The sequence below is a fragment of the Grammomys surdaster genome, unplaced genomic scaffold, assembly GCF_004785775.1.
Source record: "Grammomys surdaster isolate TR1022 unplaced genomic scaffold, NIH_TR_1.0 126612, whole genome shotgun sequence".
Classification (NCBI taxonomy): Eukaryota; Metazoa; Chordata; class Mammalia; order Rodentia; family Muridae; genus Grammomys; species Grammomys surdaster.
In genome coordinates, this window is record NW_021621401.1 from 1,041,166 (window position 1) to 1,068,466 (window position 27,301).

The 27,301-nt window shown below is 39.8% G+C and overlaps 1 protein-coding gene across 5 annotated transcripts; it reads right to left on the reverse strand.

Annotated features, from left to right (window-relative positions):
- Positions 1–5: 5 nt before the first annotated feature.
- Positions 6–21,910, reverse strand: Meiob (meiosis specific with OB-fold). Of its 5 annotated transcripts, XM_028760836.1 has the most exons (12): positions 21,733–21,910; positions 20,223–20,295; positions 16,785–16,980; positions 12,836–12,936; positions 11,811–11,863; positions 11,630–11,725; positions 8,336–8,434; positions 6,817–6,970; positions 4,573–4,756; positions 3,191–3,277; positions 2,297–2,362; positions 6–367 (listed from the first exon to the last, which is right to left on the reverse strand). In XM_028760836.1, the coding sequence occupies exons 3-12, from the start codon at positions 16,944–16,946 to the stop codon at positions 257–259; spliced, it is 1,113 nt and encodes a 370-aa protein (XP_028616669.1). In that variant the 5' UTR covers positions 16,947–16,980; positions 20,223–20,295; positions 21,733–21,910; the 3' UTR covers positions 6–256. The 5 variants fall into 5 exon arrangements, with proteins under 5 accessions (XP_028616669.1, XP_028616672.1, XP_028616671.1 ...); XM_028760839.1 differs by lacking the exon at positions 2,297–2,362 and having other exon boundaries at positions 21,733–21,909; XM_028760838.1 differs by lacking the exon at positions 20,223–20,295 and having other exon boundaries at positions 21,733–21,793.
- Positions 21,911–27,301: the final 5,391 nt, after the last annotated feature.

Here is a 27,301-nt window from a genome sequence, read left to right on the forward strand (position 1 = left end):
ACATCTGTGAGGGAGATCAAGCATGTTTATTTCTGTACATAAGCAAACATTTCCCTATGTAAGAGAAGACAGGGTAAAGCTAGTAGAAATGGTATTCCAGGGGGCTGGGCTAACTCCAAAAGGAAAAAGTGGCAATCTAAGAAATAGTTTTACCACATTTAGGAAAAATGTAATTTTACACATAATTCTCAAGTTAACATTCCATCTTAAGAGTTAAATGTCTATATTTCCTCGGAATTTGGAACAAAATCTGGTTTTAAGTGTGTCCTTGTCCAGCCAGGTTCCTGCTTGCCTCGGTAGGGTCTGCAAGCTTACAGGAGAGTATGGTCACTTTCAGTCCACCCCTTGCTCTGTGTGATAAAATCAACTGAAGGAGAAAAAGAGACAGAGGGATAGAGTTAAACATTGCCTCGTACACCAAGCTGAAAACCAGTGACCACAAAGGAAGAACTGCAAGGGCTTTTGTTGTTGTTGTTGATGATGATGATGATCATGACAATGATGATGTCGTTCTTTTCTGGTTTTTATGCTTCTCTGAAGCAGGGTCCTGCCGTCTGACCCTTGCTGACCTCTAACTCACGACCCTCTCACACAGCTGAGCACAGCTCAGAATCACTACAGTGGCAACTATTTTTACTAGAGATATGAGAAATATAGAAAGTATTTTATCTTTATAGGCAGAGTTTTATTTTGGATTATTTAAAAGTAGAGTTTCATATAGCCCAGTATGATATCAAACACTGGAGAATGATGGAGAACTTCAGGTATTTCTGCCTCCACTGACCAGGTGCTAAGATTATCTAGCTGGCATATTTGACCAAATTTCTCAAATAATATAAATTCTTTTTTTTTTTTTTTGGTTTTTTCAAGACAGGGTTTCTCTGTGTAGCCCTGGATGTCCTGGAACTCACTCTGTAGACCAGGCTAGCTTCAAACTCTCGAACTCAGAAATCCGCCTGCCTCTGCCTCCCAAGTGCTGGGATTAAAGGCGTGCGCCACCACCGCCTGGCTATAAATTCTTATATTTAGTTTTTACTTGTTTGAGATAGTGTTGTGATTTTGTATTACACGTGCTGGTGTCTAACTCCTGACTTCAAGTAATTCCCCTGCCTTACCTTACCAAGTAGACACAGGTGTAAGTCACTAGACCTGGCTTACAGGCTCTGGTTTTATTATATATTTTGTGTATTATAATCATGATACATCTGTCTAAGATCTTTCATGAATAAACTTAAATCTCTTTTAGGGTCCAGGCACGCGGCTCACTGGTAGAGTCTTGACTAGAGAATTCCATCACTAGTTCATACACACACAAAAGCTCATGCCTGTAATCCCAGTACTTAGAAGACTGAGGCAGGAGGATAGCCATGAAGCCAGTCAATAGTGATATCCAAGCACAGAGGGAAACCCTATCTCAAAAGAAACAAAACCAAGCCAAAATAAGAACAGATTTTTACACATCCATGGGTGTTTTGCCTGCATGCATGTCTATACATCACTTGCATGTCTGGTGTCCTCAGAGGCCAGAAGAGGACATTGGATCCCTTGAAACAGAAATTAAAAGATTGCTTGTTAGCCCCATGTGGGTGCTGGTAATGAACTCAGGTCCTCTGAAAGAATAGCCAGGGCTCCTAACAGGGCATATCCTCAGCACTAACCCCCTCACCCCAAATACAATCTTTTAAATGTATGTTTTGGAAAGATCCAATATGCTTGTACTTGAGGACAATTTGTTGTACATGAGTTAAGTCTAGAAAACTTTACACATGTTTCCATGAATGTAAAGTGGTCAAACAGGACTACAGGGATGGCTCGGTGAGTAAGAGTACTTGCTGCTCTTGCAGAAGACCCGAGTTCATTATAGCACCCAGGTGGTAGCTCACAACCATCTGTAAGTCCAGGCCCATGGGATCAGATGACCTTTTCTGGTCTCTGAAAGCACTGCACACACACGCTACATAGACATATGAGCAGGTAGAACACCCATACACATAAATATAAGTTGTTTAAAATGATCATACTCGTTAGCAAAGTCATGTGTGTTCTTAAGATGATGGAACAGGACATTCTGTGGGCCCGCATATATGTGAGAGGAGCAGCATAGAACTAATTTTCTCCTAGGGCCCGGTACCCATGGTTACTACAACCTCAAGCCCAGGTTCTAGAAACACTGGAGAGGCCATTACTGACTCCATGTCTGCAGTCTATTCAGACTAATCTTGAGGTGCCTAGAAAGAGACCACTTGGAAATATTACAGCCTCCATTAGGCTGTGGTGGAGTAGAAATAGCACTCACAAGAACCACAGAAGGGGTCATCATAGTCATATCAGTGTGGACATTTCTTCTCCCATTCTCTGCCATCTGTAGAGTAGGAGAGGACGTCATTGCTCTGACTTCTAATGGTACAAGGGCTTTTGAGCATGTTTGTTTGTTCAATATGAAATTCTAATGGAATAAATATCAGCAAATAGAAACTGGAGCTCAGTAACTTCTAAGATTACAAGAGAAAGCATTACAGGCAAGGCAGGAAAGAAGGAACCCTGGTGGTTGTCCTCTCCCAAGTGACCTGGGCAAGGGGCCAAGAGTTTATCAGACTCGCCAGCCCTCCACAGCTCCAATACAAAGATGCTCTGATCCTCTAACAGTAGAGAATGTCTCAGGACTTGGTGCTGGCCCTTCACATAACTACACAGGCTGAGTGAACCACAGTGACACACAGTATACACAGTGCTCATGTGCAGGGGCTGTAGGGACTATAGTTCACAGCACACCTGTGGCAGCCCAGATACAAGACACTGAACTGTATTTTACAACCTCTCACTCATCAAACCATAGTGTCAAACAGGCAGGCATGATGGGACAGCCCAGTTTTCACTGTGATGTCTGTTGCCTTGCCTTGAAGTTATCATTAAGGGAATTTTCTTGACACTATAAAGCATCATTGGTAACTGACTCCCTTTAGTCTATGACTATTTTCACTGTTTCTTTGACAGACAAAACCCTTTGTACATCTGGAATTGACCTTGTTAGTGACACCCCACTCCTCAGCTGGGTGCTGCTTGGTGGTAGAGCATCTACTTAGCATATGAAAGGCCCTTGGTTCTTTTCTCAGCTCTGAAAATAAATTTCCTATGAAGATTTTTTTATTGCTTGAATTAATAAAATAACACTTCTCTAAATTACACTCACTTTTAAATAAATTTTGCTTCTTTCCAAAAGAAGTTGCCACTTCAGCTTTGTTTTCTGTTCACTTGTCATTGCAAGAAACTCACTTATCTGTTAAAAACAAAAGATCAAGTAACTTTGTGAAATAGACAGAGGTAACTCATTTGACAATACTGTGAAGCACACATGCTTATTAGAGATAGACCTTTACTCACAACATTACACTTCAGTTCCTTAGACAGGGAAGATGAACCATGAAAAACTATCACTAGAACCATTAGTTAGTCAAGGATTCAACAGGGAAAACTCTTCACAATAAACTGGCTCAGAATTCTAAGCCAACATTTAATAGTCACTTTTAAAATCTTTGCTTTTCTTTTTCTTATTTTTTTTTTGATATAGGATTCATATAGGCCAGGCTGTCCTACAGTTTCACCGTGTACCCAAGAATGCCCTTGATCTCATGATCCTCTTGCCTGTACCTTGCAAGTGCTGGGATTATAGATATGTACCACAGTGCTCAGCTGTGACCTAGTGTTAACAAGCATGTGCCGGTCTCCATGTATCTGCTGTTCTGTAGCTGCAGAATGGACAGAATATGAACCAGCTGGACAGCTGGAGAGGAGAGATATGTCCAATACAGACTTCTAGAACAGCCAGTGCATTCCTGATCAATATCTCCACTATGTCTTATCCATTCATTATACTTGACTATATAAAATGTCATATTTAAGCTGGGTGGTCTTGGCACATATATTTAATCCCAGTACTCAGGAGGCAAAGGCTGGCAGATCTCTGACTTCAATGTCAGACTGGTCTACAGAGGGAGTTGCGGGACAGCCAGGGCTACACAGATAAACTCTATCTTGAAAAACAAAGAGCAGTCTGAGCTATAGAACAGGACTTTGTCCTAAAATGTCATATTTAGTCCTCTGTTTTGCTGAAGGCCTGCCATTACTCACAATAGTCAAAATTAACTGAGATTTTAATAGATCATATGTTCATTAGATTTAGATTATGTTTGGTGCTGGAGAGATGGGTCAGTGATTAAAAGCACTTGCTCCTCTTGCAGAGATCACTAAGATCAGTTCCCAGCACCTACATGGCAGCCCACAACCATCTTTAATTCCAATTCCAGAAGGTCAGATGCTTTCTTCTGGCCTCTGTAGGCACCAGGCAGGCATGTGATGCACAAATAAACATGCAGGCAAAATCCACACACATAAAATACAACATTTTAAAAAAATTAAATACGTATGTTTAAACCAAGATGGCTTTTCCTAAGATCTCTTTATTAATTAATTAATTAGTTCCTATCAAATGTTCAACAAAATAATCTATAGCTTTAAGGAAGAATATTCAAGAATATCAGAAATAGGTCTATTTTTTTCCTTTCTGCTATTTACCGTGCAGCCCAAAGTTTCCTCAGCAATATTTCCTGAGAGACTGCAGGAATGAAGTGTTCCAGTGTGGTCAGTAAGATCAACTAGCACATCAAAACTGAGAAAAAAAGATTTAAATCTGGAAGAATCTTTGTTGCAAATTGTACAAGTATTGGAGGCTTCATTCACAATATAACCACAGCTGGAACTGAAAAGAAACAAATGTTATTCAAAAGATAATGATCCTCAGGGACAAATTTGATCTCTAACAGAATTACCTCATAACATTATAATAATATTATAAAATGTTCTAAAATACCATGTTATTTATATTTACCATGAAACTAGACATACAAACTCACTCTAAAATCTAGAACATATATACACAAGTGACTGTGTGTAGATCTGGGGAACGTGGATGAGATGATCGGATTGAGGCGTTCACTATCCTGATCTGCTGTGGAGTAAGGCGTTATCCCTTGCAAACTTCTAGACTTCTAGGGTGCATTGGACAAAGGATAAGAAAGATTTCTCTGTTCTCTTATTTGTGTTGATTGAGAATTTTGGGGTTTTATATTTGTTTGTTTGTTTGTTTTTATTTTTTAAAACAAGGATTCTCTGTGTAGCCCTGGTTATCCTGGAACTTGCTCTGTAGACCAAGCTAGCCTTACACTCTGAGTTTGAGCCTCCTGAGAGCTGAGATTAAAGGCCAGTGCCAACCCCACCCAGTAAGAACTGTTTTTAAGACGGTCTCACATAGCACAGGCTGGCTTTGAACTCTTGATCTTCCTGCCTCCACTTCCCAAGAGCTAGGATTACAGACAGACATCATCACACCAAGCTCAATCTCTGCATCCTTGACTTTGTGTGACTCTCAAGTTAATCTCAATTTTAAAAATTCAGTTATAAAAAATCTGTAGAGAGACTTTCACAATAACATTTTAGATGTTTCTTTCTTGCCAAGCATTGTTTGATTAAAATTAGTAAATGTTAGCCGGGCAGTAGTGGTGCATGCCTTAAATCCCAGCACTTGGGAGGCAGAGACAGGCAGATTTCTGAGTTCGAGGCCAGCCTGGTCTACAGAGTGAGTTCCAGGACAGCCAGGGCTACACAGAGAAACCCTGTCTTGAAAAACCAAATATATATATATATGTGTGTGTGTGTGTGTGTGTGTGTGTGTGTGTGTGTGTGTGTGTGTGTATGTATATGTATATGTATATGTATATGTAAATATATATGTAAATATATATGTATATGTATATGTAAATATATATGTAAATATATATGTAAATATATATGTAAATATATATGTATATACATACACACACACACACACACACACACACATATATATATATACATATATATATATATATTTTTTTTTTTTAATGTTTTGGGCTTTACTCTGTAAGCAAGGTAACCAAGGATGGAGATCAGATATGCCATGTATTGAAAAAAATTTAATATGTTTTCATATTGCTGTAAGACATGACAAGCAAAACTGTTTTCTGCCAAACCATAAAACAAGTCTGTCATCCTAATTAAATGTTTCAAACAACATTAATCTTTTTGATGTAGAAATATGATCTATTTTACTTTAAAAACCAGTGGGGTTTTTTCTTTCTTTTTTGTTGTGCTTGGAAATTGAACCCAAGGTGAGGCAAGCATTGACCCATTTAGCTCTACCATAGGCCTTAAAGTCAGTTATCATCGAGTCTGTCTTAGTCAGGGCTTCTATTGCTGTGACAAAATACTAAAACCAAAGAGCAAGTTGTGGAGGGAAGGTTTTACTTGGCTTTTATTTATATATCATAGTGCCTCACTAAAGGAAACTAGAACAGGAACTCAGAGAAGCTGGAGACCTGTAGGCAGATGCTGATGCAGAGGCCATGGAGGCATGCTGCTTACTAGCTTGCTCCTCATGGCTTGCTCAGCCTGCTTTCTTACAGAACACAGGACCACCAGCCCAGGGATGGTCCCATCCACAATCGACTAGGCCCTAAGAAAATGTCTGATCTTACCTAGGAATGTTCTCAATTGAGGTGCTCTGCTTTCAGATAACTCTACCTTGTGTCAAGTTGACATAAAACTATACAGTACAGAACATAAATATATTTGACACAGAAACATTTAATTATGGCTTATTTACATAAGATCTTCTTTCATATAATCACTGTTAAGACAAAGAAGGGCTTTAACTACTATAGAGTTTGACTTTATTAACAGTAATTATTTTTCATGAATTTGTTGAAAATAATGTCTACGTACCATCTGTTTCTAAGTACTTTGGTAGTTTCATCGTCAATGTTCAATGTAGAAATGTAAGCATAAAGGATACCATAGAGAGGATCAGCTTTTCCTTCATTTTTCAAAGCTTTGACTTTTAACTGTTCCACTGTATAGACATTAACTATTGTGTTTACTAAAAATAAAAACAAGTATTATAATTTCATATATGTTCTAAGATAGAAGAAAGGCTTACATCTCAATAGAAAAGCAGGTGATGGGAGCAGATGCAGAGAGCCACACCCAAACACTAGGCAGAGCTCAGGGAACCCTTTGGAAGAGAGGAGGAAGGACTACAGGAGCCAGAGAGGTTGAGGACCCAGGAGAACTTGACCCACAGAATCAACTAAGCAGGGAGCTCACAGAGACTGAGGTGGCAATCCCGCCTCATAGAGACTGCTAAGTCCTCTGCATATATGTTGTGGTTATTTAGCTTGGGGTTTTGGAGGATTCCTAACAGTGGAGTAGGGTATCTGACTCTTTGCCTGGTCTTGGAATCCCTTTCCTCCTGGGTTGCCTCACCCAGCCTTGTATGAGGGTTTGTGCCTAGCCTTATTGCATCTAGTTATGGGTTTGGTTGATATCACTGGAAGCCCTGCCCTTTTCTGAAAGGAAATGGAGAAGTGGATCTGAGGGAGAGGGGAGATCAGGAGGGGATGGTAGGAGGAGAGGGGGAGGGAGGCTGTGGTCAGGATGTATTGTATCAGAGAAGAATAAATAAAAGGATTCTTTTTTAAAAAAAATAAAGGTAGGAAGACTAAGGCATGCAAAAGACTCATCCAGAACATCTGAAATACATATACGGATTGAACTCAGGGCCTCATGTACATAATACTTCCTGTCAAATTCTGTGAGCATTACACTTGCCTGAGGAAAGAGTTGTTATCTCTCTCACATTGGTCAATATTAATATAAGCTCCCCCATTAAAATATAGGGGCTGGAGAGATGGCTCAGTGGTTAAGAGACCTAGGTTCAGTTCTCAGTACCCACATGGTGGCTTACAACCACCAAATCCAGTTCTAGGGAATTCAACACACCCTCTTCTGGCTCTCACAGGTACACAAGGTACACAGATAACATGCAGACAAAAAAAAAATATATATATATATATACATATGTACACATATACACATATACACATACACGTACACATACACACACACATTTATTTATTTATTTATTTATTTATTTATTTATTTATTTATTTAAAAAATTAAAGCCAGGTGTAGTGTCTCATAGTTTTAATTATAGCACTGAAGAGGCAGAGATAGGCAGATCTGTGAGTTCAAGGCCAGCCTGGTCTAAATGGTGAGTTACAGGCCAGCCAGAGCTACATAGTAAAACTTTGTCTCAAAAAAAAAAAAAAACCTCTAAAAACAAATGCAACAAAAGAAATGAAAAGAGGGGCTAAGGCTATAAGTCAAAGAAAGAACCTCTGGTTAGAGCCGTGATGTACTAGGATTGAGGCCCCGGCCCCACTCTCTCATCCATGTCACTTACGGTTTACGGATTCTGTCAAATAACTGTCAATTTCATCAGCTACATTTGTCTCTTTATTTTCTCTTATATAATTCAGTAGGATATTGGCTTCAGGTGTATCTTAAATTGAAAATACATAATAAGGAAAAAGCCAAGTAATTATCTTTTAAATTACTTCAAAACATCTAAAATCATCTTAATTGTAAAACAAAACACCACATAAGAAGGCAATTCAACAAAATTATCATTAAACCATTAACATGTGAGGGAGGGTAAATCAACATGGAGAGATGTTGACAGCTGTTACCACAAAACTGTGTGGTCTAAGACTCTTAAACTGAAAAACATGGATATATAAAGTTATCTGGAAGAATAGATGTGGGAAAATTATTATTTCTAGGTGATACAATTATAACTTATTTTTATGTTTCTTTTTCATCTTTCATTATTTTACTCATTTCCTTAGTTAAAAAGAATAATTTTAGGAGCCCAACAGATGGCTTAGCAGTTAAGAACGCTTGCTACTCTTACAGAGACCCACGTTTGTTTCCTAGAACCCAAGTGGTGGCTCACACCAGCTATAACTCCAGCTCCATGATCAAATGCTGTCTTCTGGCCTCTGAAGACAGCAGATACATGTGCAGTATACATACATATATATGCAGGAAAACACTAATAAAATAATAATGAATAACTCAAAAACATAATTTTATTAATTTATTGCTATCATTACAGTGTGTGGGTGTCACACTGGGTGGCCATGTCACACACAGTGAGGGTGTCACACAGGGTGTGGATGTGACACATGGTGGGGATGTGACACACAGTGGAGGTGGCACACATGGTGGGGGTGGCACACAAGCCACTACTTTCAGGTAGAAGAAAGAGGACAACATTCTTGATTGGTCCTCCCCTACTTTTACAGGTTCCAGAGATAGAATACAGGTTACTAGACTTGACCAGCAAGATTTTATAAATATTATATTCATTTGTTTTCTCTTTTTATTTATTTTAAAAGTTGTATTTGTTAGGGTGATGGTGGCACACACCTTTAATCCTAGCACTTGAGGGCAAGGGCAAGTGGATTTCTGAGTCTGAGGGCAGCCTGGTTTACAGAGCTAGATCCAGGACACCCAGGGCTACACAGAGAAACCTTGCCTTGAAAAAATAAAATAAATAAATACATTGTAAACTCAGAATCCTCCTCTTCAGACTCCCAGGTGTTGAGATTATAGACATGGATAACTGTGGCTAGTTTATTTTTGTTGGTGGTGGTGGTGGCAGTTTTTTGTTATGTTTTGTTTTTTGCTTTTTTTTTTTTTTTTGGTATTTTTCAAAGCAGGGTCTTACTATATAGCTCTGGGTATCCTGGAACTCACTATGTAGACTAGTCTGGCCTTGAGCTCACAGAGATCTGCCTGCCTCTGCCTCCCAAGTACTGGAATTAAAGGTACGAACTACCAGGCCCAGCTCCATGGCTAGCTTTAGAAATGGTTTCTAAATGTTATTTTAAAGCTTTGCTCCTCACATTAGAATATGAGTTTTCTCTGGAGTGGTTAGGTGATATGCTGTAAGGCAAGAATGTCACTCCGAAGGGTCTTCACAGGAGTCTAAAGCCCTCAATCCCAAGACCCTAGCCTCCAATACAGCTGTCTTTATTTGTAAAATCCTACTTGAACACTCCACTACTTGTTGAGATAGTGTCTAGACTCTTCTACCTTCCTTGGGCAGGGAGAGGTTTTCTCCTTCTGTTCACATTACATGTGTCCTATCAGTGTGCTTTCTCAAATTGAGGATGGATTCCTCAAGAACAAAGGCTTTTCTTTTTGTTGTTGTTTGTTTTGTTTGTTTGGTTGGTTTTTCAAGACAGGGTTTCTATGTGTAGCCCTGGCTGTCCTGGAACTGACTCTGTAGACCAGGCTAGCCTCGAACTCTCAAACTCAGAAATCCGCCTGCCTCTGCCTCCCAAGTGCTGGGATTAAAGGCGTGCGCCACCACCGCCCGGCAGAACAAAGGCTTTTCATCCTGTGTTGCAATATCAACATCATGTCTGCCCTTATATCCATTGGCCTTTCACCATCTCCTGTCTTGTTCTAGGAAAGACTGAAGTTATCCACATTGTTGGTGCATATAAAGCATTCTGTGAGGATCTGTAAATTAACAGGCAGATGAGCAAATGGTTTTGGTGTCCTAATAGAACTGCTGGGCAATGAGGGAGCACTTGCTAAAGGGCCACAGCAGTCCAGTCATCGCCACCTTAGCGTCCACGCCGTACACTGTCAGCAAGGAGAGTGGAATTCCCTCCCACAGGCAGCCAAGTTTAAACAGCTTTATAAATAGTCTACTAAATTTGTATCCTTGACAAAATATATTCAAAAACTCTGTACACAGCATAGGGTTTATAGCTAATAATACCATGTAATAGGATAGTATCCTACATTCAGTTCTTTAAAAGGATTTTTTTTATACACCTTTAATCCTAGCTTTTGAGAGGCAGAGGCCAGTGGATCTTTGTCCCAGGCTAGTGAGTGCTACACAGTAAGACTGTGTCTCAAAAAAGGTGTGTGTGAGCCTAGTCTTATTGCAAGTTGCTATGCCATGTTTGGTTGATATCCACAGGAGGCCTGCCCTTTTCTGGGGTGAAACAGAGAGGAAGTGGATGTGGGGGCAGAGGGAAAGTTTGGAGAAGGGAGTGGGAGGAGACAATGGAAGAGAAACTGTAGCCAGGATATAATAAAAATAAAATAATACTAACATTTCATTATATGCATGTATGTGTGTCTGTGCAGAGGTATATGCATATTGGTGCAAGTGCCTGCAGAGGTCAGAGAGGGTGTCATACCACCTGGGAGTTGCAGGAGTTGTGTGCTGCCTGATGTGTATGCTGGGAACCAAACTGGGCAGCACACTCTCCTCGCTGCTGAGACTTAGGGCTATATTCCTAAAGAGCACTAAAAGTGTAGCTTTTAAGGGTTTTCACCACAAAAAGGTAAATATTGTGTTATGGTTTAGATATAAAATTGCCCAAATCCTCATTTGTTGCAGGATTGACCCCAAGCTGGTGACATTATTGAGAGGTTATTAGTTCATAAGGGCTATTGATGAGATCATAGCTTAATGGGCTACTAGGTGAGGCCTAGCTAGATGAAATCACTAGGGGTGAATCTTCTGACTCACCTCTTCACTCCTCAGCCACCATCAAGTAAAAGGCTTTTTAAAAATGTAACCCACAGTTTGATTCTTAAAAACATTGCACAAATATTGGCATGTGTTTATGATCACTTCCAAAAGAATGAGAAACTGAAAGCATTTTACCTGGATTCACTGTGATAATGGTTTTTGAGATTACGGTTGCTGCCATGCAGTTCTGAAATTTGTTAAAATTTATTCTCACATCGGAGGCAAATATTACTGTTTTGGGGAAAACCATTTTTAAAGTTAATACATGAGAGATGAAAATGACAAATGTTTTTAACACAGTCATAAATGATAAGACCTGTTTCTCGCGCCATCCAGCTCTGTGCAAGTAGAATGGATTCATTATCCCAACTGCATTCGTTTAAAAAGAAGTGAAACAAAGTGAATACATTAGAAAAATCTGGCAGTGACATATTAAACCTGCCCTCAAAGAACCCTCAAAACAGAAAAAAAACCCTGCAATTTCCAGGTAACCAAATGGTTGACTTTATATTTTAATTTTTTTAATTTATTAATACTTTGTATGTATGTGTGTCTGTGTACACATGCATGCGTGCACACGCGCGTGCACACACACACAGATATACACACTCACATATATGCAGTCAGACCACAACACATGCATGGAGGTCAGAGGACAGCTTTGTGAAGTCAGTTTTCTTCTTCTATCTTCTTCTCCCTATGGTTTTGGGGTGACACACTTGGGTTGTGAGGTTTGCATGGGAAGTGTCTTTACTGGTCAAGCCATCCCCAAGGCCCAAGACATCATACTTAACACCTATTTGAGAGCTGTTTTCAGCATAAACTAATCTCTAGTATCTGCCCTGAGTCCTTTTATCTGCCTAGCACTTGATTACTTAGAACTGAATAATTCGAATAATTCAAAGCCTAAAATCTTTAAGGCCAAAGCTTATAACCATTACAGTTGAGTGTCTCAAATGGATACAAGGCTCAGAGGGCTTGATTGGTAGATGGCACTTGCAGACATCAGGAGCCATAATCTTCAGGACTTTAGAGTACACCTATTCTCCAGGGACCAGTGAATTTCAAAACGTTTGACTTGTCCCTCATCAGTAGACTCCAGTAAAACACTATTTGTTATGAGGCAGAATAATAAAGCTTGTTACAATGAAGTACTCTAAGCGATTCTATGCCATCCAAGGTTGCGTACAGAAAAATCTCAACCTTCAAGAGAGTTCATTTTTTTTAAGTATTGTCTATCTCTTATTATTATACATGATATGATATTTTTGATAAAACAAAGTGTTCTGTCTCTGTAATAAGAGCAGGGCATCACAGTTAAAGACAGATGTGGAAGATTACCATGTCATTGTGAAGGAAGGCTCTGTTTCATCAAAGAGTTTAACTTCACACCTCTGGCCTTTTCTTCGGTCTGAAGTTGTAAAGTATTTTGGCTCTCCAACCTAAGAAATTGAAAGAAATTATTATTCCTATTCTATAAATGTGAAGGTACTTACATATAATCAAATAGTTTCTTTTTGAACATGAAATTCTAAATATAAACAAGAAAAGAATGACTGATAAATATCTGATTATCTGAATGTACTTTCTGCCTAAACTAGGAATACTTAGCTGAACTTGTAAATTATGGATTTTTTGAAAGACATATGTATTCAAAGGGGGAGACAAATAAAAACTATTTGTCAAGATACAAGGACAGCCAAGTGTGGTGGTACACAGCATTTGGAAGGCTAAGGCAGGATTGCAGTTGAGTTCAAGGCCAGCCTAATTTACATAGCAAGATCTAGTCTCTAAAATATAAAGCATGGTGTAGTGACACAAACCCAGCACTTGAGAGGCAGAAGTAGGTGCAGATATTTTAGTTTGAGGTCAGCCTGGTCTACATAGTGAATTCCAGGACATTTAGGGCTACACAGGAAGAACCTGTCTCAAAAAATCAAATAAATAAATAAAAATAAGTGCAGGGACAAATGCTCCAGGACAGACCCCTTGTGACATAAATGTGGAAGGATGTGTCTTCCCATGGCTTATTACACAGCCTGGCATGAGCTTTCGGTGAACAAATGCATTCCAGCTTCTTAGGCCTCAGACTCCTAAATAGTAACACTCCCCTTGCCTCCTTCATGGGGTTAAGGTAGTGAGGACCATATGCAAGAACACACAGGAAAAGCACTATGACTTCATGTCCAGGTCTGCTTACAATGCAGGAAAAGTTTAAGAGAAGTAGAGGCGGATTCAAAGGGTCTTGTTTTTGATCAATGGGCTTTTTCACAAGAACACGAGTGGCTGGGTGTAGTGGCAAGCACCTTTAATCCCAGTACACAGGAGACAGCGACAGGTGAATCTCTGTGACTTCAAGGCCAGCCTGATCTACATAGTGAGTTCTAGGACAGCCAGAGCTACAGTGAGACCCTGTTCAATGCCCTCCCCCTGAAAAGAGACACACACAGAAAGAGAGAGGGGGGATAATGAGGGGGAGAGAAAGAGAAGGAAAGAAAGAGAGAAGGAGAGGGAATGAGAGAGAGAGAACAGTATCCATTTCTGGTGGCCTCAAGGAAAGGCCCCAAGCGTAGTCATCTGGCCTCTTCTCAGCTTCTGTCACTACTGCACTTACTGAACTCTGAGGAAACACACAAAGGCTCCATGAACAAAGATCTACAAAAGAAGGCTACAGGATAAGAGAGATGAGCCAAACTATCCAATCACTTTGGAAATCAACTTGGCAGTTTCTCAGAAAATTTGGAATAGATCTAACTCAAGATCCAGTTATACCATTCCTGGGCATATACCCAAATGATGTTCCACTATACCACAAGGACACTTGCTCAACTGTGTTTATAGTAGCTTTATTTATAATAGCCAGATACTGGAAACAACCTAGATGTCCCTCAACTGAAGTATGGATAAAGAAAATGTGGTACATTTACACAACGAAGTGTTACTCAGCCATTAAAAACAATGATGTCATGAAATTTGCAGGCAATTGGATGAAACTAAGAAAGATCATCCTGAGTGAGGTAACCCAGACCCAGAAAGACAAACATGGTATGTACTCACTTATAAGTGTATATTAGTCAAAAATACAGGATAACCATGCTAAAAACCACAGACCCAAAAAAAGAACCTAAGTAAGGAGGGCCCATGGGGGGATATTTGACTCTAACTGAGAACAGAAAATAGACTAGATTTCTATGTAATAGAAATGTATATATTACATATAGATATGTGATATCTATAAGAATATTTGTCTATGAGGGTGTAAGGAAGGAGGGGACTGGGTGGGGTGGGTGGGAATGGGAACAGGAAGGATGATGGAGGGGGAAGATGGAGGGAGAGAGTACTGAGAGAGACAACTGGATTGGTGTGGGTATCTCTGGGACAAGCTAGAAACCTGGACAATGGAAACTCCCAAGAATCTATGACCCTAGGTAAAATCAATGGAGGATATGGAGCCTGAATCAGCCACCTCCTAAACCCAGGCAAAACCTTCCATTGGAGGGATTAGGACACCAACCCAACCACAAAACCTTAGACCCACAATTTGTGCTGCCTACAAGATATACAGTGGTAAATGATGGAGCAGAATTCGAAAGAATGACCAACAAATGACTGTCCCAGCTTGAGACCCATACCATGAGAGGGAGCCTACCCCTGACACTATAATACTTGCAGACAGCAGCTTAGCATACTGTCATCAGAGAGGCTTCACTCAGCAACTGATGGAAACTGATGCAGAGACCAACAGCCAAATATTAAATGGGAGTTTGGGGGATCCTGTGGAAGAGGAGGAGGAAGGATTAAAGGAGTCAGAGGGGTCAAGGACAGCACAAGAAAACCTAGAGAATCAATTGACCTGGGCCCATAGAGGTTCATAGAAACATAAGTGCCAAACAGAGAGCACACAGGGGATGGACCTAGGCTCTCTGCTCTTATGTAACAGTTTTGCTGCTGGGTCTTCATGTGGGATTTGTAAAGCAGGATCTGGGGCTGTCTCTGACTACATACACTGTCATTGGATCCCCTTCCCCTAACTGGGCTGCCTTGTCTAGCCTCAACAGAAGAAGATGCGCCTGGTCTTACTGAAACTTTATATGCCAAGGGTGGGTGATATCCATGGGAGGACTCCCCTTTTCTGAGAAGGGAAAAGGAGGAGAATGATGGGGAGGGAAGAATGAGGGATTGGAAGGAGAGGAAGAGGAAGAAGCTTCAACCAGGATGTAAATAAATAACTTGATTAATAAAGGGGGTGGTCAGCCATAACAAGGGAAGTATAGTTAAAATACTGTCTTTGGGATTGAGAAGTCAAAAGGAGATAAAAGGAAAAGAAGTGATATGACACACAGAGTGCCCTGCAGTGGGGAGTGAGGAGAGCTGCTAACACACAAATGATAGATCAGTAAACGACTTAGAGGAAACAACTAAAGGTTGGCTGAAAGTGATTTTGCCTGTATTTCAAGATTGTCATATAATGCTGGGCAGTGGTGGCGCATGCCTTTAATACCAGCACTTGGGAGGCAGAGGCAGGCGGATTTCTGAGTTCGAGGCCAGCCTGGTCTACAGAGTGAGTTCCAGGACAGCCAGGGCTACACAGAGAAACTCTGTCTCAAAAAACAAAAACAAAAACAAAAACAAAAAAAAACAAAAAAAAAGATTGTCATATAAAGAATCAGATCTTCTATCTGAAAGAACAATTTTCTGCATATGATATATATGTGAAGGTTTCCTCTGGGGGGATAGGGAGTGGAGATGCATGGAGCCACACTTCCAGCCCTTTAAGGTCTACTTTTGAGGTCCCCCTTTAAATGTTTTGCCGTGCCTTTGTATATTAACCCTGTCAGTTTCTGAGGCAGTGCTGATGCACAGAAGCTGTGATCTGCTGACCCCTACGGTGCTGCCTTGCTTCTCACAGCAGCTCCACTGCAGCCCAGGATGTCGTCTCCTCCCTCTCCGAGTCCTTCTGTGAACACATCCACAAATTATTCCTTGACTTGTTTAAAGAATATTATGGCTGTTCATGCCAATAAGCTTATCCTTTGTCTTTGCTTAACCCAGCTTTTATACAGATAATGGATCATTTTTAAGTGACTACTGCAGTTAGCAATCAAGAATGATTTTATTTTGTTAGTGATCCACAGGTAAAATGCTAATTCCCTTTTAATGAGAAATGTTATTTTCTTAATTCAACTTACTACCAAGATAAAAAGAAAAAATGGCCCAGCTAGTGACAGAGAGTGCCCTGACAAACTGTAGGGAGCTTTGCTAGTTTTAATGTACTGATTTCCTGACTTACCGATCTCACAGCTGCCAGCACATTAATAATCCTCCCATCAAGACTGTGTCCATTTGCAACAATGTCAGCCAATGAGTAATAATCTCGAGATTCTTTAACAGGCAAGTGTATCAAAGAAAGTAACTTGGTATCCACTTCATAAGGGGAACAAACTTTTACCATTGAGTGATTCTCACTGAGTAATAGTTTATAGTTGCTAAATGAGGAAAACACAAAAAGTCAACACATTGTTGTTAATAAAAAATACTTTGGTTCATATTGGATTATAGAGCTAGGTGTGTTGTCCCACACTTATCACCCCAGCATTTGGTAAACATATGCAGAACTGACACATATTCAAGACCACCAATGTATAAGTAAGGAATTTCAGGCTACCCTGAGTTATAATATCAGACCATTTTTAAAAAACAAAACAAAAATCATATTCAATTACTTTTCTTGTAATTTAGATTATATTAAGAAGGTTATACTTGTAATATTAAAATTTTGTATGGTATTCATTTTATGTGTATGAAGGTTTTTGCCTAAACCTATGCCTGTGTACTATATGAATATAGTGCCTGTAGAGTCCAAAAAAAAGCATCAGATGCCTTGGGGCTAGAATTACAGATGGTTGTGAGCCACCATGTGGGTGCTGGGCATTGAACCTGGGGCCTCAAGAAGAGCTGAGCCATCTTTTCAGCCCCTATATTTTTACTCTTAAAAGCATCAAATAACGCTATAAAATATTTTTCTCTATAATGCACTTTATATCAATTTTTAAATATTTCTTCATTAAAATAATGTTCTTTTAATTAAGAACATGTACTGAGAATTTTTTCTGTGAGTTCTAATCATATTGGTTGTAGGTTCTTGCCCAAGACCTGAAGCTGTAGTTTCCTTTTCTGGCAAACTGGTTATAAAAATACTTTTTAAAACTTCAGATTACAAAAGACAGAGGTCCCATTGTTTCTTTTTTAAAATTTATTTATTGTGTGTGTGTGGGGGGGTGTTGCCTGCTTTTCTGTGTGCCACATGTGTGCCTTCTACCAGTAGAATTCAGAAGAGTATCAGAGCCTCTGGAACCAGAAGTACATGGCTGTGAGCCCCAGTGCGAGATTTGGGAACTGAACTCAGGTCTTCTGAAAGAGCAACCAGTTCCCATAGCCACTGAGGTCTTTATGAAGATCTCAACCTTGGCATTGTTAACACTACTTCTAACCATTGTTATTTCTTTTATGATGCTGATTGCTTTACCTAAGTGCCTGAAGTCAAGAACTCTGTTTGCTTACTTCTGTATTGCTGATATGTGAAGCAGATTCAGAATTTTAGAGTGCAATAGACCTCAGTGATGTTCCCCTTTCCCTGTACCCAGTCCTCTCACAAAACCTCCTTCACAGAGCTCTAGGCCAGCTCCTCCTTCCTCCTTTGCCTTAGTTATTCACAGTACTGCCTCCAGTCCTTGCCCTGGTCCCCTGACTCATCTCCTCTGAGACTCAGCCTTCACATTACAGTCAACTTGGTCTTCCTAAGCTACGGAGTAGGATATTATTTTCTAGCTGAAAGACTTCCTGTTCCTACTAGTCCCTGAGAAGTGAGTATCACTGAGAAGTGCTTCTACTTCTCCCGTTCCTTACTGCTCTGTATTCCAGCTATGCCAGGTTATTAGGCTATGAAATTGCTCTTTTGGGTGAAATTTTGTTAAATGTCAGCATTTTCTTGTTGCTCAACCTAAAAGTTAATAATTCAAGATATTCTGGAAAATGCCAAGAGGTTTCACATTTGTTGGGTCTGCCAAACATGTCCCTCTCACCTCCTGTACATATTTACTAAAAACCAGTCAGTTATGTGCCTGCCTCTAATCTAGGCATGGGGAGAACACTATACAAAATACACTTAATCTCATAAACTCATATACGAGAGCAGGAATTATAAAAACAATCAAATCATCTCAGAATGTGATCTGGATCACAACACTTAGAGTACAGAGAATGTCCTGCTGAGTGGCTGGAAGGCTCAAATGAGTTAACACTCAACCTGAAGAACCAGAGCTTCAGTAGATAGGTGAATGTTCTGTGCAGAGGGACTAGAAAGGTCTTAGTGCAGAGTGAGTCTAGGTGTTCATGAAAAGGAAAATTCTCAGTGGCTGCAGAGAGACAAGTATGGAGGCTAGAAGAGCCTGCCGTACTCAGTGCCATTTAGAGACCAGCATGGAGTTAGCTGGCACAGAATTGCCCCTGGACAGAACTGCCTTGGAAGGGAGACTTCCTCTCCCATTCCCTACCCCAGATTTATCTGGGAGCACTGATGAGGGATGGACTCTAGGCAATAGATAACTCAGAGTACAAAAACCCGACCCTCCCCATAAGGTCATGCTCCAGGGGAGCACACCCAGAGCTTTCTCCTGAGCTCCAGTGGCAGCCTGTCCCCAACCCCATCCTTGCAGGGTTCTAAGAGCCCTCCCTCAATAGGCCACTTGTAAAGAATTTTTCCCTCAAGTTCTCCCTCCAGGGAACCTGGCCTAAGACAAAGAGCATGTGAGTGGATTAGAGCTGGATACAATATCATATGTATTCCCAGTGTTTATCTTTTATTGTTTAGAGATTTTTTAAAAGGATTATTTTTGTGTGTAGGTGTTTTCATCTATGGAAGTCTATGCCGTTTGTATCTGTGGTGTCCACAGAGGCCAGAAGAGGGCATTAGCTTCCCTGGAGCTAGCTGCCTAAAATGAATGCTAGAACTGGATGCAGGTCTTCTGCAAGGCAGCAAGTGCTCTTACTTGGTGAACCATCTCTCCAGTCCCTCTAATTGCTTAGTTTTATTCTAACTAGAGTCTTGTTTTACAAATCTAAGCATTCAGACTCCGTATCTGAAGATTTTGCATCCACAAACCCAATCATGTACCAAATATTTTAAAAAACAACACTGTAACTAATACAAGTCCAGCATAACTACTCACTACTCACACCGCACTTACATGCCGTTAGGTGTTATAAGAAACAACCATCTCAGATATAGAGGAGTCTGTGTTTAAGCTGTGTGCAAGGGATTAGAGCACCCATGGATTTTGTAACCTGGAAAGACTTTTTGATTGATCCTACACAGATACCAAGAGAAAATTAGCTTTTTATGATTATAAAAATTATAAATTATGCCATCTATCTTAAAGATAAATATTATCCCAGCACTTGGGAGGCAGAGGCAGGCAGATTTCTGAGATTGAGGCCAGCCTGGTCTACAGAGTGAGTTCCAGGACAGCCAGGCTTACACAGAGAAACCCTGTCTCGAAAAACCAAAAAGAAAAAAGGAAAAAAAAAGATAAATATTATAGGAAAGAATTCAACTCTTTTCAAATTGAAATAAAGCAACTTCTGAAAGTTTTCTGCTAATATGATACAAAATTATTAATATTATCATTCTAGCACAAAGATTTTTGTTCTCTGGGGGACAGATATTTACCTAGGAGTTGCAGGGCTAAACTTTTCTTCTCTTTCTGTCTCCTTTCTTTGGATCAAGGGATTTTCAATTATCACTAAAACAGAGGATAAAGTATGGCAACATCACAAAATCACCAGAAGGTTAATCAGAGCTAGGTGTGCACAACGGCGACCTTCACTCTGTCGGTTCTGTCCTCCACAGGCATTGTTGCATGTCACTGTGAGAAGAGGGATTCTGGAATGCAGTCAGCAACTGCCCCACATAGCATTTCCAGGGCATTGCGTTTTAAGTCTTAACATGTGACCTATACTAATATCACTTTATTGATTTCCTTTCATCCAACATTTGATTTGGTTACAACATGACCTCCAATAAAACAAATGTTTACCTGACCTTTACTCCACATCTAACTTCCCAAGCAATCACTTATTTATCCTCACAGTCATCAACCTATAACATTTTAATACTCAAGTTTCTCGCTACACACTGGATGTTCTAGCATTCATTCAAGGAATATTTATAACTGTACTAGGCCAATGAAGTTTTCAAAGTTTCTTGTCTTCATAGTTCACATTTTTGACAACATTATTCAATTCACATCCCTGGAACATACATGGTACAGTGGTTGAGTGCATATTGTTGAGTACTGTTATCTGACATGTGCTCTGTATGTTTGGTACTACAACGTTGGGGAAGAGTAGCCTGACTCCCTGTTCCCTTTTCCCTCCTCTTTTCTGTCATAAAGGAGAACTGGAACACATGCTCTCTTATTTCTTGTCTAAGCTGCAGTTGCCATCTATTAAGTGGTGAAGTTGTATACTTTATAATAGTACTCTTTCCTTAACACTCACAAAAAAACACTAATGGGTCTTATTTCATGGGTGAGAACCAACAAGACCTTGTTCTTAAAGTCACAGTGTAAACAATTACTAACCCTAATATATGTCTGTAGAAAGATACAGGACTATAGTAACAATGATGGGGCTTAGGCCAGCTGGAACATGCAATAAACAAAAGATGGCAAAATGTCTAGTAAGAGTGTCACTTATGAACCAGCATGCCGTGTATTATTCCTTGAACACCGGCTTTCTCTGATTAGCATCAGAATAACTGCATTCTACTTTGTTATGACTTTACTCAGCCACAAACTTATTACAAGAACAATACTGTAAAACGAATATTTTTTAAGTGCTGCTGGGTATGGGAGGACAGGCCTGTGATCTCAGCACTTGGGAGGCTGAGGCAAGAGAACTACCACTTGTTCAAAGGAAGTTACCTAGCAAGTCTCATTCTGTCTCTGTCTGTCTCTGTCTCTGTCTCTATTGTTGTCTCTGTTTCTCCTCCCCTACCCCTCCACTGTTTTGTTTTTGTTTGTTTTGGGACAGAGTCTCACTATATACATAACAGTGGCTGGCTTGAAACTTGATTTGTGGATTAGGCTGGCCTCAAGCTCATAGAGACTCACCTACCTCTGTTTCCCAAGTGCTGGGATTTAAGAAATCAAACAAACAATAAAATCATGCCTACTTACCACACTCACCAACCTTGAAGTTGTCAGACAGCGAGCGGATGTAGTCTTCACTGCCCCAGGAGGATACATTCACAAAGTGATTTGGTGAGTCACGAATGGTGAAACTGAAAGTGTATCTTTCTGATCCAATATCTGAGGAAAACCAAAGCTTTTATATTCCAGATGAATATGACTTTGAACAAATTATTACTTAACAAAATGATCAGTTATTATCATTATCCTTTTTTTATTTTTTTAGTTATTATCATTATAGTAATAAAATATTTAAACACATGATAGAAACTTCCTGTGTATACTCTGTCTTCTTTAGTTTTGCTTTGTTTGTGAGACAGGATAGAGCAGGTTAGTCTTGGACTTTTGATGATCCTCTTGATTGCTAGCAATGAAACCACTCCCTAATGCACATTCTATGCTGCACTGTGCTTCCACGCGTTTCCAAGTACAGTGTAACAGACAGCCATGGTAGCTGGATCTCACTACGGCCCTTTTCCTCCCCATAGCTGTGTATTCAAAAGAAAGGGACATTCAGCTCCGAAAACTCCAGCTGTTAGCTTAGACTTCCTGTTTGTCAATTATTATATTCACAAAAACCTAATTGACTATTAATTATTTCATAGGTGAGGCCCAACAAGATTGAGAAATGCTTTCACCAAAGTCATAATTCATACCTAAACAGTTGTCTCAAAACAACATGTATGTAACTAGAGGGCCACTAGAGGTCAGCAAGTACACTTTTTTCCAGAATGGGATTTTTCTGTTACTTTTGTTAATTTAAAAAGTACTGCAGAGAGGGACTGCAGAGAGGGCTCAGCAGTTAGAAGCTCAGTCCTCAGCATCCACAGTGAGAAGCTCACAAGCACCTGTAATTCTGTCTCCAGGAGATCCGACACCCTGGGTTCAATTCTCAGCACCCACATGCTGACTCACAACCATCTGTAACTATAACTCCAGTCCCAAGGATCCTGACACCCTCTTCTGGTCTCTGCAGGCACCAGGTACACACAGACAAACCCTCATATACATAAAATAAATAAAAATTTTAAAATAAAACCTAAATCTGCTGCTGCCTTTCAAGTGCTGAGATTACATTTACCACCAAGACCAATTTTTTGTTGTTGTTCCTGTTGTTGTTACTCCATGTTGCTATTGTCCTCTCAGTCCTGTCCCTTCTGCCGTCCTCTACTCGTGTGAAGCTGACCACAGGTCCATTGTACCCAGTCTCATTAGAAGCATCTGAACTGGCTGTGCATAGTGGTGCACACCTTTAATCTAGTACTTGGAAGGCAGAGGCAGGCAGACTTCTGTGAGTTTGAGACTAGCCTGGACACCCAGGGCTACATAGAAAGACCGTGTCTCAGGAAAGAGAAACAGAGAGAGGGGGTGGGTGGGAATTATCTAACTCTTACATCAGCTAGATTCCCTCTTCTTATGTGTATGTAAGAAAGATCTTAGAAGCCAGGCAGTGTTTGTGTACACCTTTAATCCCAGCACTGGGGACACAAAGGCAGGTGGATCTCTGAATTTGAGGCCAGCCTGGTCTACAGAGCTAGTTCCAGGACAGCCAGGGCTACACAGAGAAACCATGTCTCAAACAACAAAGACACACACACACACACACACAGAGGAAGGGTTAGATCACTTAGTGATTAAGGGCAGTAAACTAGTTCCAAGTTCATACTCTCATACTCTTAGACACTATTATATCTGATTTAAAATATAGTTGGAGAATATTGTGATGTAGAATATCACATTAAATCACTGAAAATATTATGTCTTCATATATACACTCTTGAATTGAGTATGATCATACATATAGAAGGCCTGGCCATTGCTCTTAAGGTATTAAACACACTAGAAATTTTAGTCAGTTAAATGTATTTTTTGCAGTAATAAGCCATACTTAATGAAAAATTAAGAAAGAGTTAAATAGAACTCAGCTTTTTCTGTCTGGAAAGCCTTTGACATCTGTTTTCCCAATAACTATTCCGATTATTTTCTGAAAAACAAAAGAATAATAGAAGACCAATATTAAACACAGATGTAGATGGTAAATTTAATTTCATGGACTTGTTATATTTTACTAGCTTTAACAAACATTTTTGACTAGAAAATATTTAAGTGAATTTACTCCAGACAAACAGCTAACAATCTTCATAAATATTTAGTTCTCCAAGGAATAGTACAAAGTAATGAGACAGTTAACTACTATTACAAGTATAATCACTTACTTAGTATGTTTTTACTTTATTTTCAATCACTAGAGGGAGCTATCAATCCTTACAGAATTCATCCAAAACACATGTATCATGAAATTTAACTCACCAGCGTCTTCAAAGCTTTCCTTTACATAGGGCTAACATAAAACTGCTTAGCTTCTTAATCCAAATATGTTGAGCAATAACACAGACTGCAACAAACTTAGATCTTAAAGTCCTAGACCTTAAATCTTGGAGATACTAGCATCTCAAAAGTTCTAGTGCTCTTTTCAGTGAGTGCCAAAGAAAAAATAAATATTAAAAATATGCCTTAAGAAATAAAAGAATCGCCAGGTGGTGGTGGCACACGCCTTTAATTCCAGCACTTGGGAGGCAGAGGCAGGCAGATTTCTGAGTTCGAGGCCAGCCTGGTCTACAAAGTGAGTTCCAGGACAGTCAAGGCTATACAGAGAAACCCTGTCTCGAAAAACCAAAAAAAAAAAAAAAAAAAAAAAGAAAAGAAAAGAAAAGAAAAAAGAAAAAAAAGAAATAAAAGTATCCTAGAAAAACAAACAAGAAACAAGAGCATCTTTCTGAAAGAAAAGCAATGAAACTTTAATGAAGATTCCTAGCAACTGTCTTCAACCTTGCAATAACTTGCCACATTTAAATACAGCCAGGGGACTGGAGAGATGCTCAGCCATAAGAGCAGACCTGCTCTTGCAGAAGATTTGAGTTCCATTCTCAGCACTCACATGGCAGCTAACAATCGTCTGTAACTCTAGTTCCAGAGGATCTGATCCCCTCTCCTGGCTTCTGTAGGCACAGCACACATGTGGTGCACAGACACACGTTCAGGCAAAAATACCCATATACATAGAATAAAAATCAGTCAAATACACCCAAACTTTAAAATGATCACATTCCAGCTGAGCTGTTGATCATCTTACCACATTCATAAACATTTAAATTCCATATATGCGTACATCTTACTGATTGTTTTTGAGAAACATACTAATGGAAAGCTTGAATAAAACTTTCTAATTATGGCTGGAGAATTGGCTCAGTGGATAAGAGCACTGGCTGTATTTCCAGAGGATCTGGGTTCAATTCCCATCACCCACATGGTGTTTTACAACCATCTGTAACTCCAGTTCCAGAATAGCCAGTGCTCTCTTCTGGTCTCTGCAGGCACCAGGCACTCACGTGTTGCACACACATACAGGCAGGGAAAACATCCATACACATAAAAGTAAATTTAAAAATTCAAAACGTTGTAACTGAAAAGAGAATTACCAAATAGCTTGTTTCAAGGAAAGCTATAACAATAAGTTTTTTATATTAATAAAGTTTGCATTGCCAAGTATTAATGGTACATGTAAGTTTACTAATTTTAAGAAATATGATTTGAGGGCTGGAGAGATGGCTCAGCGGTTAAGAGCACTGACTGCTCTTCCAGAGGTTCTGAGTTCAATTCCCAGCAACCACATGGTGGCTTACAACCATCTGTAATGGGATCGGATGCCCTCTTCTGGTGTGTCTGAAGACATCAAAAGTGTACCCATAAATTAAATGAATAAATAAATCCTTTAAAAAAAAAAAAAAAAAAGAAATATGATTTGATTTAGCGGGGTGGTGGTACCACACACACCTTTAATCCCAGCACTTGGGAGACAGAGGCCGCTGGATCTCTGTGAGTCTGAGGCCAGCCTGGTCTACAGAGTAAGTTCCGGCATTCACAGAGGCTGAGGCAGGAAGAACAATGGAAAGGTGTTTGGGGCAGTCTGTTGCTCTACACACGCAGGTGCTCAGGGACAGGGAAGCTGAGAGAATATGGTCATTGTTTTCTTTGTTTTATAAGTGCTTTATTTTATCAACTTGGATTTTACTTAAATAAGCTTTAGTAAGCTAGGAATCACTGCTCCATTATACCAGATCAAAAGTCAGCTGGGTGTGGTGGTACACACTTTTAGTTCCAATACTCTGGAAGCAGAGGCAGGTTGTATGAGGCTAGTCTGGTGTACATAGTAAGGCTAGCTAGGGATACCTGGTGAGATCATGTCTCAAAAAAAAAATCAAAAACCACATGTTTACAAGTACTTGAGATACAAATTTTTATACTTTTCTTAGAAAATTGCTACTGTTAAATGAAAATAGTTTTATCTTATAATGGTAAATTTGAGCATTTACTAATTTTGTTATTTTAATATTATAAAATAATACAAAAGACTTTATTTGCATAGTATGTATCTATGTGGTAAATGCTCACACCCATGCCACAGTGAACATGGGTATGTCAGAGGACAACCTATAGGAGCTGCTTCTCTCCTTCCACCTGTGCGTCCTAAACTCAAACTCAAGTACTCATAACATAACACAACTAATAACATAAGGACATTTGCCCACTGAGCCATCATTTTGAACAATTCCTAGTCATAGCTATAATCCTATATCTGCTATTTCATACATAAAATAAAATTTAATTTGCATTTGGCTGACCTAAATACAAAGCTTAGAAGAATTTAAATTATACTAATTTTATTTTATTTATATGAATTAAATGAATATCTCTGTCCTTGTCAATTATACAAGCATGTGTGTTGGCTATTCAAGACAACTTGAGTGGCAGAGACTCCTATTGTATGCCCTGCCCTGGAGACCTCTGGCTACCAGGATCCAGCCCTGGACCACTCTAGTGGCCAGACATGACCCCTTGAGGCAAGTGCGGGGCCAGAACCCATCCCTGAGGAGCTCCAATGGCCAGGCCCAGCACCCCCAACTCCCACCCCATCTCTAGACTTTGGCAGTAAGGGCTGTTCCCAGCCCCTCAAAGCAGGAAAGTGGCCAGTCACTGCCCTAAAGAAAAATCTCACCAATCCCTGAGATTGTGCCAGGTCACAGTCTCTCTTCTACAGATCACCCTGGAAAGCTCTGCCCCCCTCCCCAGAAACCCTATATAAACCCTGTGTCCTGCCCAGTTCTCTGCTGCTTCTCTCCTGAGCAGAGGCGGCCACCCTCCTGGGTTTTCCCCTCACAATAAATCTTTTGTGTGAGGTGTGTTGTGCGATATGACTTTGTGCTATTCCTTGGTCCCTAACTTCCAGGACACCTTTCCACCTGAGCAAGAACACACTGTGCCCAGTGAGTCAGTAATGCTGAGATTATGTAATGCTGCCGCTTATGAGCAAACACTTAAGTAATAGTAAAATAGTTGTGAAAACCTACCAGATTAGCCATATTTGGGTGAAGATCTGAAAGTGCAGTGAAATTCTTCAATGAAAAGAACTTTGCCATGCTTTAAATCTGTTTTAGAAAATATAATTTGTATGTATAAATTAAATATTGGAAACAAATAGTTAAAAAATTTTAAATCC